Below are 12,280 nucleotides of genomic sequence, written 5' to 3'. Positions count from 1 at the left end.
TATGTACACTGTTGTAAGAAGATGAGGACTTAAAAGGATTTTTATAATGCAAAAAAACTCCAAGGCACTGAAGGAGTTAACATTTGTAATGTATATTTAGGTGCCTGAAGGTTCTACTATTCAAGTGTTGTATTATATACAACTGTAGATATCTCTAGGGATTGTAATAAATAAATTTCATGCAGCTAAATCTAAATTATATGGGAATATAGTTTACCTGATCACTATTTCACCATTTCTAAGAATTTTCATTCATAAATTTCAAACAATAATAAATAATAGTACTTAACAATTATGTAGCAAAAGTAAAATGAAATTATTAATTGTACAATGAATGGCCTTTAAAATGCATTTTCTAATATGAATGATGGTAATCATGTAACATCAATTTTGCCTTGTGACTCATTAAAACATCTATAATAAAATATAGAAAATGTTATGAATTTTAGCTCAAAGTATATTTTGTTGTCTAAATTAGAAAAGAATATGTGAGCATGAAATGCATGTATATTAATAGGTCATCATTTATAGGGAATATTTTTTGTAGTTTTTAATCATCAGTTTGCATGTTATGGGATACAAATAACATTTTTATATACTTCTCATTTGAGTAATAGATTAGGCAAAAGATCAATAATCTAGTATCCAATGAGTTTCACAATGAATTGCCCATTCATTTTTTTCCTCTTTAATTGCAATTAAAAAGGTTAATATTGATGTTCCAAATTAGTTTTCCAATATACTAGTGCTTACATTGAAATTATAGTACTACAACAATGGAATTTTTTGCTTTATGTAATAGTGATTCCTTATTCTCCATAGGCCAGTTGTCAGACAATATAATAGTGTTTACAAAACTCAACATAAGTTTGAGGCATTGAGGATAGTTCAGAATCAGTGCTTAAACATTTGGTGGAGTTCTACTCTACCCCCACTACCCAGTTGTCCATAATTGGGCTTATGAAGATTACATTTATGAAGACTTCAATATGATTATGTTTGTCTAAAATTGGCTATTTTGATAAATTGAGAACATGAAGATGCCAATTCTGCCATTTGCACAGGGATAAGACAGCTTCTAGTAAAGCAAGCTGGTCACTTTGAATCAGTTTTGCCACCCACAGAAATTCAGGGCTAGCTCTTCTTACTGACACATTTGATATGTCACATCTTGTTTCTTATTGAAACTCATTAGTTTTCTGGTAAATGTTTAACAACTGGCTCTCCAAAAACATCCACATATGACATACTTAAGTTTAATCTGAATTATTACCATCATCTCCATTGCTTTCTTAGTGAACAAAATGGGTAAACCTCAATTTGTAACATTTGGCAATTTCTTATGTTTAAATGTTCATACTCACATTGTAACAATTGATTCTTGAGATCTCACAGGGATTCCAGCACTTCTCTGCCTCATTATCTAGATTTCTTTAACATCCCACTGCTTCTAGAGTTAGAGGAAGCTTTTTATAGAATTATCCAAATAGAGAATCTGACCCTATTTACATGAATATGAAAAATATCAGATTTGGCTTTTTTTTTCTAGTTAGATCCCATTATAATTAGAACCAAAGAACTGTGTCAGTATACTCCTGCCTCACCCTGACTCCTGAAAAAAGAAAAAAAAAAGTATAGTTCTCATAATAATTTTATACTTATTCAATGATACTTTGAAATCTAAAATAGAAGATTAAATAATATCTCACAAAGTATTTTCTCATTCTGTTGTATAATTAATTTTGAATACTTTCTATCTTGGGGAAAATTAATTTTTTAGGCCACAGTTTTATATGATTTGAAAAAATTTAAAAATTAATGGTGAAATTTAAGACTTTTTACTTTCTTATGTCAAATATCATCAATATACCTAGGTTAAAAGATATCATTCTGAATTTTCAGATGGGAAAAAGTATATTAAGGAATATAGAGCATATTTCTATCTCAGCTTTTAGAAATGAAATAATCACTTCTGTCTCAGATCTAATCTACAAAATTTTCCAGGCTGACCATCTATAATTCAATTGAATTTTGACTGGTAAACTGATCTGGTCTCCCAAATATAAAAAAAGAAGAAGTCTATAACCAAGTATTTTGGTTGATAAGCTCAAACCAGCAACCATTATTCAGCTACCTGATAATATTGGACTAACTAGCTTGATTCCCAAATGGTTGTTCTATGCAGATAGTGCCCCTGACTCACACCATAAACCTGTGCTATATAATTTGAATGTTCTAGCCATTCAGAATTAATACTAATAAAAATAGAATTGCAGAAGAAAATATAACATATTGAAATTGGGTTATTAATGAAGGTTACTTCTTATCAATAATTCAAAAGATATTTTCCAATAAAATTTCATTAAATTATGATAGTTTCACATTTAGAACCTTTGGAAAGTATGCTTCCTCACATATGTATTTGGAAGGTAATTTTGAACACCTTACATATGTATGAGAAACAATAACCACATACTTAGAAAATATTTTCATAACTAAATTCTTCAAGACATAAAACATTTAGATCACATGTCAATTATGACATACATTCCAAACACACTCAACATACTATTATTAGACCCAAACCTTCAAAGAGCTAAGGCAGAGTGGTTTAAAAACAATATCAAAAAATTGAAAGCAAAGCTCACCATTACCTAAAAAGCAACAACTGACTGTTGGATTCAATGATATCCTACAGTAAATGAGTTATAAGGAAATGCTTTAAAAATGTAAAATCCCACTTTCTTTGCTGGTTCTTCTTGGTCCTTAGAAATGTTTTCCATTCAGCACATTTGAGAACCATTCAGGAATAAAATAAAATAATCACTAGTTACTCATATTCATAAAATCAATGGAAACAATAAAATATGAATGTAACGTTCATGTACTCTGTATAAATAGAGCTCTGGTTTAAGCTCCCTTTTAAGGGAGCCTTCTTTGCTTTAAAGAAAAGACATTCCATCTTTTTTTCAGTATTAAGTGGCACAGAGTAAACATTTTGTCATATTCACAAATGTGTGTTTGTGCAAAATTAATTTGAAAAAAATGACAGGTGAGGCTTGAATATTCATATGAATCTCCCAGTAAAGCCATAGCTCAGGACCAAGAAGATGGCTCAGGGTATTCAAGTAGTGTATTTTTGAAATCTGACCAGTAGAAGAAGCACTGACCATTCTAAATTTACAGCTCCTCCATTTTACATTCACCATGAGTCAAAAGATCAAGAATATACAATACATTCTTGTATTATGAGCAAGATGCAATCTTCAGAGAGTGAAATGTCTGTAAGATAATATTGTTCTATCATCATAGCTTGCTTATTTCATTTTCCTCTAATAGTAATATTATAAAGTAGCCATGCCATTGAACTAACAAATCCCTGGCTATAAGACTGTTTTGTAGTAAATCTGAGTACCTGATTTATTAATCAAATCTGAATGACAAAGACTCTCTCACCTATTCTCTCTTATATATTCTAACCTTTTTTATAATGAAAATTTCATTAGGTCACATACAGTAGGTTATTTCAACTAGGTCAATAAAGTACATTAGAATAAAAATAAATTGCCCCACAATAAAGATAGAAAATATGTGAAACTACCAAATCCAGTTACATCATATATAACTAAAATAATGGGTATTTCATTTTCAATCAGCATTTGCAGTGATCCAAGAAGTCATTTTATATTTTGTCTGTGATGAGTCAGCATGATTACCTGTTACAAATGGATTACAAAGGACTAAAGAAAAAATGATGAGAATAGAATGACAGTGTTACACACACTATGGAGCAGGGGTATAGGTAAAATTTTATAATAAGAATTAAAGTGCTTTCTTATTTGAGGAGTATTTAGACAAATGCTTTTCATGCTACTCTCCATGTAGCCATAGGGTCTGTCTGTCTTTTGCTTGCTTTATATCGCTTATAATACATAGCTGGGGTATGAGTTCAGGTTCAGGGCCTAGTATATTGTCATAAAAAATAACCTAGAAACAAGAAGATGACCATTCATTTGTAGTTTCTTATTGGGCAGTTGAAAATTTTATTCCATATTTAAGTGTTTCTTCATATTATTAATTCTTTTGTCTCTACTTTTGCTTAAAGTGGTAAGTTGGTACAAATAGATCACTGTAAAATCATATAGATGCTCTACTGGGTTCTCAGCTTGGGTTATTTACAGATGTCTTGCAGAACTGAGAGTAGTTTGTTATCCATTTGGACATTTCTTTTTGCCAAAACTGAAGTATGGACTTGTCTCTTGGATTGGTGAATTTGTGTTTTTTCCAGGGTCTGTTGTGATGAATATTTGTACAGAGTTTATTTGTGGCAGTATGAAATACAGGGTATCAAGTTGTATATTTTACTTTGCCAGTAGCAGCAGAAGAAGCAGAAGTAGAAGCTGAGGCAGAGGCCTGGTTGCCTAAATATAAAGGGTCCAAACAAGCTACTTTGGCAGCAAAGAAGGAATGGATACAATGGAGAACAGCAAACAGATTGGAAAACTCCAGCTCCTAAAAAGAAAAGCAGAAAACAGGTTATATGAAAATAAGCCAGCCACTAGTTCTTGAGAAAATTTACAATAGCAGTAAATATATCTGGGTATCAAGCTTCGAACAATGATTGCTTACATTTAAGATATAGAAACTTCAAGCATTCTATCAGTCTTAAAAAAACAACAACAACAACAACAAAAAAAACTAATTCTATATTTCATGCTCTGCAGTTCGGCAAGCTTATTTCAACTAATGGAGGAAAAGAAAATTAACATATATAGACTATAGTTTCCTAAGTCACTTATCTATTAATGAGCAATATATGGTAATAAAATGCCAAGTTATAGTATTATAAAAGTGAATTCTATTTGGGATGAATAAATTTCACAGTCAGAAAGTCTGAGTAGTTGGGTTGTAGGGCGGCAAAAAGTCAGCTAATAGTGCTAAAGAGAGCATCAATCCCTTTCCCACTCTGAGGCTGCTAATTTCATTAAATTAGACTTTTTCACTGAAATGGCAAAAGTAGTGCTTTTTGGAAGAAAGGAAATGAGGTGACCTCCCTTCAAAGCCCAGTAATTTGGCCCCAGGGTATGGTACCTTCTCCAATTTGCCATTATCATAATCTTTTTTTGTTGTTGTTGTTGTTGTTGAGTAAGTCTCTTGGGAAGCCTTTTTCTATTGGGCTTCCAGACAAGCTACACCATTTCTAGGGCAATTCAAAGACAGAAGTTAATATGTGAGCTTAAAGAGAGATAAATGTGAGCAGTTATTGAGTGCTAGTCATAGAGTTAAGAAGACCTGGGTTCTACTTAGAGTTGAGGATGACCTCAAACACTTGTTGGGGCACTTGGATAATATGATTCTGGTTAAATCACATCACTTTTCTCAGCCTCAGTTTTATTACATTGTAAAATAGAGGTAACAATAGTACTTAATTAAGAGGATTGTTGTGAGGATTGTGGAAGCATAGTAAAATGACTTTTTTAATTTCTCTAGAAATGATAAAGATAGTTTTTCTGATGACTGATTTTCGAAAATGGCCTTCCCAGTCTTCAGGTTTAAAGGTGGATTGTTGAGGACAAAAGGGCTTTCTTAGGTAAATTAAGCTATAACCAAAATTTGAACAAAGAATAACTCTTGTTCCTTTTAGATCATGTCTTCCTCATCCAGGAAGTAAATGAGCTAGACTTAGCTAAGGGCTGTTTTTTTTTTTTTTTTTTTTTTTTTTTTTTTCTTTATTTCCTGAATTGTTTGACTCTATGGCCCACTTTTCTCTTTTGAGAAAGGATTTAAGATACTGGAAAAGGTCAGTTGTTTTATTTTTGGAAAACAATTTGAGAGTATAGTCTAGGGAGGAAGGAAATAGTGTCTAACTTGGGGGATGTTATTACCACAGACTGTATTCTAATATATTATAATTATTTTCTTGTTCAAAATTCTCATTAAATATTACTTAGCATGATCTTGCTGTAGAAAGTCCTGTCTCAAGGTATAGAAAGAATGTCATTTTGGACACCTTTCTCACTAGAAATGCTTAGATATTAGATTAGTATTAAATTAAATGTAATTTTTTGGCAGAATATTTTCTTCTAGAATCAAATGAGATAGCATGTGTATCCAGCTTTGCAACACTACTGACATGGAAGCTATTATTCTCATTCTTAGGCACAGTACTAAAGGGCTAGAACGATGAGGACTTTCTCATATAATATCATCAAGATCAGTGTTCTTGACAAAATTTGAGATTGGACTAGATTGTCTTAGGTTTTGTCTACCTTTCAATCTTATGACCTTTTAAAGATTTCATGGAATTTTAGAGCTAAAAAAGACCTTAGAGAACATATATTTTAAATTTTCTTACTTATCTGTGAAAATGATACTTAGAAAAAAAAAAAATGCTTTACACAAATTCACATAGACAATGCTAAGTCTCAGACCCATGTCTCCTGACTATTCCATCCAGAGTTTCTTCTTTTATATCAAATTTGCCATTGGCTAGCATTTTGCTTTTACCTAACTTTCAGTAAATCAATCTTCATTTATATTGGAGCAGACCATATGACTTATCTTTTGTCATGGTTTTTGTTTATGAAGCTGGGATTTTATCGGTGTAGGGAAGTTCTGGTATAGATTTGTCTTTCTATTGCAGCAGATCAGGAGCTAATCTGAACTTTGTATTTTTAATTATCTAGTCCTCTTAGATGTTAAATGACTTGACAATATCAGTGGCAGAATTTGAAACCATTTTCTCTCCTCAAGGCAGGCCACCATGGCTGGCTGCCTCTCAAGGTTCTGCATGCTTTACAATGCACTGTATAGAACTACAAAGGAATCAAATGGCATCACTGCTGTCACAGATAAAGAGAGTACTACTATTAAAATGAGAAAAGAGATTACAAAAACACTGTTTGCAACTGTAAACTCACTCCTCCCATCCACCTATCACTCCATCCTAGCAAGGGATTTGTTTTTTCCCCTCCCTCTTTGGAGAGTCCAGTACCCAGCATTTTGCATAAAGTTAGGGATACTTCAGGGGTCCCATCTCACTCAGCATGAAAATTATAGTCTCTCTTTACTTTCTTTTCTCTGCTTAACTCTCAATCTTTTGCAGTCTGGCTTCCAACCTTATCACTTAAAACTGTTCTTTCCAAAGTTATCAGTGATCTCTTTGGAGGCTCCTTTCTCAATTGTCATCTGTCCATTCTATGCTACATTTAGCATGACTGGTTGCTCTCTTTCCTGGATAATCTCTCTTTTCCAGTTTTTTTTTTTTTTTTTTTTTTTTTTTTTTTTTGACATTCCAGTCTTTTTTTCTACCAGTCTAATTCTTCCTTCTTAATCTCTTTTGGTAGTGTATAATCCATGATATGGATTATGCCATCCAACTGCATTTAGAAGTATTTTCCAAGGGCTCTGCTATGGCTAAAATCTTTACACTGCTTGTTTGGGGAATCTCATCAAACCACTAGAGTTTGATTATAAATTCAGATGACTCCCATTCTTAAATAACAATCACCTTAATTCAAACCCTTTTCACTTCTTATCTAGATTATTTCACAGGTGTCCTCCCCCAATTGGTTTTCCCTGAATGAAATCTCTCTTCACTCAATTCAATTCTTCTCCAGGCTACCAAAAGTAATTTATATTAAGCATAGATCCTGAATGTCATTCTCATCAATAAAATCTACAAAGTTTCCTATTATAACAGGATGATCAAGCCAAAATAATTTCTCTCTTCCTTAGATGTAACATTCCAGAATCTCTCAACTCTGGACTTTTTCATGGGCCATCCCTCATTAGTGGATTACGCCCTTCTCCCATTGCATCCTTATAGAATAAATCTCTTTCAAGATTCAAGAAAAGGATGACAATATTCTAAGTTAATCTATTTATTTAGGGCTATACTAATAAAACTCCCAAGAAACTATTTTATTGACTTAGAAAAAATAACAACAAAATTCATTTAGAAGAACAAAAAGTCAAGAATTTCAAGGGAATTAATGAAAAAAAAAATGAAGGTAGTCTAGCTATACCAGATCTAAAACTATATTATAAAGCAGTGGTCACAGAACCATTTGGTACTGGCTAAGAAATAGAGGAGTTGAGCAGTGGAATAGGTTAGGTTCAAAAAACAAAATAGTTAATTGACTATAGTAATCCAGTGTTTGACAAATCCAAAGATCCCAGCTTTTGGGATAAGAACTCACTATTTGGCAAAAACTGCTGGGAAAATTGGAAACGAGTATGGTAGAAAATATACATAAAACCATATACCAAGATAAGATTGAAATGGGGTCATGATCTAGACATAAAGAATGAGATTATAAATAAATTAGAAGAACATAGTATAGTTTCCCTCTCAGATCTGTGGAGGACAAAGGAATTTGTGACCAAAGAAGAGCTAGAGATCATTATTGATCACAATTTTAATTATATACAAACAAAACTAATACAGACAAGATTAGAAGGGAAAAAACAAACTAGGAAAATATTTTTATATTTAAGAGTTCTTATAACAGCCTCATTTCTAAAATATATAGAGAATTGACTCAAATTTATAAGAATTCAAACCATTCAATTGGAGAATGGGATATGAACAGAAAATTTTCAGATGCAGAAATTAAAAACATTTCTAGTCATGTGAAAAGGGGCTCTGATCACTATTGATCAGAGAAATGCAAATTAAGATATCTCTGAGATAGCAATACATATTTCTCAAATTGTCTAAGATGAGAGGAAAAGATAATGATGAATGTTGGAGGGGAAACTGGGACACTGATACATTATTGGTGGAACTGTGAACAGACACAGCTCTCCAGTGATCTGGAGAGCAATATGGAACTATGCTCAAAAAGTTATCAAATAGTGAATACCCTTTGACCTATCAGAATAAAGGAAACTATTATCCTCTTTGGGAAGACTTTCCAAAACTTCCCAAAATGCCTTCTCTCACTAACTATATTTTATTTTTGAATTAACTTCTTATTTTTCTTTTTACTCTGCATACACATGTACTCACATTTACATATAAAGGCACAGCACATATATACATTCACACATGCACATTTACAAGGGTATAAACTATCCATTCATTTATATTTATATACATGAATATATACAGACATATATATGTTTGAAAGCAAAAATCTATTGAATTAATAAATAAAACCAAGAGTTAGTTTTATGAAAAAGCAAATAAAATAAATAAAACTTTGGTAAATCTGATCAGAAAAAGGAGAGGAAAATCAAATTGTTAGTCTTACAAATGAAAAGGGGATCTTTCCACCAATGAAGAGGAAATTAGAGAAATAATTAGAAATTACTTTGCCCAACTCTATGGCAATGAATTTGATAACTTAGGTGAAATGGATGACTACTTCCAAAAATATAGGCTTTCTCTATTAGTAGAGGAGAAATAAATTGCTTAAATTGTTTCATTTCAGAAAAAGAAATAGAACAAGCTATTAATCAACTCTCCAGGAAAAAATCCCCAGCACCAGATGGATTTACATATGAATTCTACCAAACATTTAAAGAACAATTAGCCCCAATGTTATATAAACTATTTGAAAAAATAGGGGATGAAGTAGTCCTACCAAACTCCTTTTATGACACAGACATGGTACTGATACCTAAACCAGACAGAGTGAAAACAGAGAAAGAAAACTATAGACCAGTTTCATTAATGAATATTGATGCTAAAATCTTAAATAAGATATTAGCAAAAAGACTTCAGAAAATCATCCCTAGGATAATACACTATGATAAAGTAGGATTTGTCCCAGGAATGCAGGGCTGGTTTAATAATAGCAAAACTATTAGTATAATTGACCACCATATTAATAATCAAATTAATAAAAACCATATGATTATCTCAATAGATGCAGAAAAAGCATTTGATAAAATACAACATCCATTCCTAATAAAAACACTTGAGAGTATAGGAACAAATGGACTATTCCTTAAAATAATCAGGAGCATATATTTAAGACTGTCAGTAAGCATAATATGTAATGAAGATAAACTGGAACCTTTCCCAGTAAGATCAGGAGTGAAACAAGGTTGCCCACTATCACCATTACTATTCAATGTTATATTAAAAACTCTAGCCTCAGCCTCGGCAATAAGAGCCAAGAAAGAGATTCAAGGAATTAGAGTAAGAAATGAGGAAATCACACTATCACTCTTTGCAGATGTCATGATGGTATACTTAGAGAACCCCAAAGACTCTGCTAAAAAGCTATTAGAAATAATTCAGAATTTTAGCAAAGTGGCAGGATATAAAATAAATCCACATAAATCCTCAGCATTTTTAAAAAAATTTTTATAATATTATCCCTTGTATTCATTTTTGCAAATTATCCCCCCCCTTCCTCCACTCCCTCACCCCAATGACAGGCAATCCCATACATTTTACATATGTTACAATATAACCCAGATACAATATATGTGTGTAAATACCATTTTCTTGTTGCACATTAAGTATTAGATTCCTAAGGTATAAGTAACCTGGGTAGATAGACAGTAGTGCTAACAATTTACATTCACTTCCCAATGTTCTTTCTCTGGGTGTAGTTATGTATGTCCCTCATTGATCAACTGGAAGTGAGTTGGATCTTCTTTTTGTTGAAGATATCCACTTCCATCACTATACATATTCATACAACACTGAAGTGTACAGAGATCTTCTGGTTCAATTCATTTCACTCAGCATCAGTTGATGTAAGTCTCTCCAAGTCTCTCTGTATTCCTCCTACTGGTCATTTCTTACAGAGCAATAATATTCCATAACCTTCATATACCATAATTTACCCAACCATTCTCCAATTGATGGACATCCATTCATCTTCCAGTTTCTAGCTACTACAAAAAGACCTGCCACAAGCATTCTGGCACATACAGGTCCCTTTCCCCTCTTTAGTATTTCCTTGGGATATAATCCCAATAGCAACAATGCTGGGTCAAAGGGTATGCACAGTTTGATAACTTTTTGGGCATAGTTCCAAATTGCTCTCCAGAATGGCTGGATTCTTTCACAACTCCACCAACAATGTATCAGTGTCCCAGTTTTCCCACATCCCCTCCAACATTCATCATTATTTGTTCTGTCATCTCAGCCAATCTGACAGGTGTGTAGTGGTATCTCAGAGTTATCTTAATTTGCATTTCTCTGATCAGTAGTAATTTGGAACACTCTTTCATATGAATAGTTTTAATTAATTTTTAATTTTAATTAATAGTTTTAATTTCATCATCTGAGAATTGTCTGTTCATATCCTTTGGCCATTTATCAATTGGAGAATGGTTTGATTTCTTATAAATTAGGGTCAGTTCTGTATATATTTTGGAAATGAGACCTTTGTCAGAACCTTTAACTTTAAAAATATTTTCCCAATTTGTTACTTCCCTTCTAATCTTGTTTGCATTAGTATGGTTTGTACAGAAACTTTTTAGTTTGATGTAATCAAAATCTTCTATTTTGTGATCAATAATGATCTCTAGTTCTCCTCTGGTCATAAATTCCTTCCTCCTCCACAGGTCTGAGAGGTAGACTATTTTCTGTTTCTCTAATCTATTTATGATCTCATTCTTTATGCCTAAATCATGGACCCATTTGATCTTATCTTGGTATATGGTGTTAAGTGTGGATCCATATCTAATTTCTGCCATATTAATTACCAGTTTTCCCAATAGTTTTTTCCAAATAATGAATTTTTATCCCTAATGTTGGTATCTTTGGGTTTCTCAAAGATTAGATTGCTATAGATGTACCCTTTTTCGTCCTTTGTTTCTAATCTGTTCCACTAATCAACTGGTCTATTTCTTAGCCAATACCAAATAGTTTTGGTGACTGCTGCTACGTAATATAGCTTTAAATCAGGTACACTTAGACCACCTTGCTCTGACTTTTTTTTTATTAGTTCCCTTACAATTCTCGATCTTTTATTCTTCCATATGAATTTTGTTGTTATTTTTTCTAGATCATTGAAATAGTTTCTTGGGAATCTGATTGGTATAGCACTAAACAAATAGATTAGTTTGGTGAGTATTGTCATCTTTATTTTATCTGCTCGGCCTATCCAAGAGCACTGAATGTCTTTCCAATTATTTAAATCTGACTTTATTTTTGTGGCAAGTGTTTTGTAATTTTTCTCATATAATTCCTGATTGTTCTTTGGTAGATGGATTCCCAAATACTTTATACTCTCAACATTTGTTTGGAATGGAATTTCTCTTTTTATCTCTTGCTGTTGCATTTTGTGGGTGATATATAAAAATGCTGAGG

General features: G+C 32.3%; 1 protein-coding gene across 1 annotated transcript in view; it reads right to left on the bottom strand.

Annotated features, from left to right (window-relative positions):
• Positions 1-2,481: 2,481 nt before the first annotated feature.
• SNTG1 (syntrophin gamma 1) overlaps positions 2,482-12,280 on the bottom strand; it is an 813,750-nt gene continuing 803,951 nt past the window's right edge. Inside the window, 1 exon segment of the mRNA XM_074278136.1 lies at positions 2,482-4,512. Coding sequence (XP_074134237.1) covers positions 4,348-4,512 — 165 coding nt within the window. The 3' untranslated portion in view covers positions 2,482-4,347.

The sequence above is a fragment of the Sminthopsis crassicaudata genome, chromosome 1 (assembly GCF_048593235.1).
Source record: "Sminthopsis crassicaudata isolate SCR6 chromosome 1, ASM4859323v1, whole genome shotgun sequence".
Lineage (NCBI taxonomy): Eukaryota > Metazoa > Chordata > Mammalia > Dasyuromorphia > Dasyuridae > Sminthopsis > Sminthopsis crassicaudata.
The sequence above is the reverse complement of the archived record's forward strand: the minus strand, read 5'-3'. Positions and strand labels throughout refer to the sequence as shown.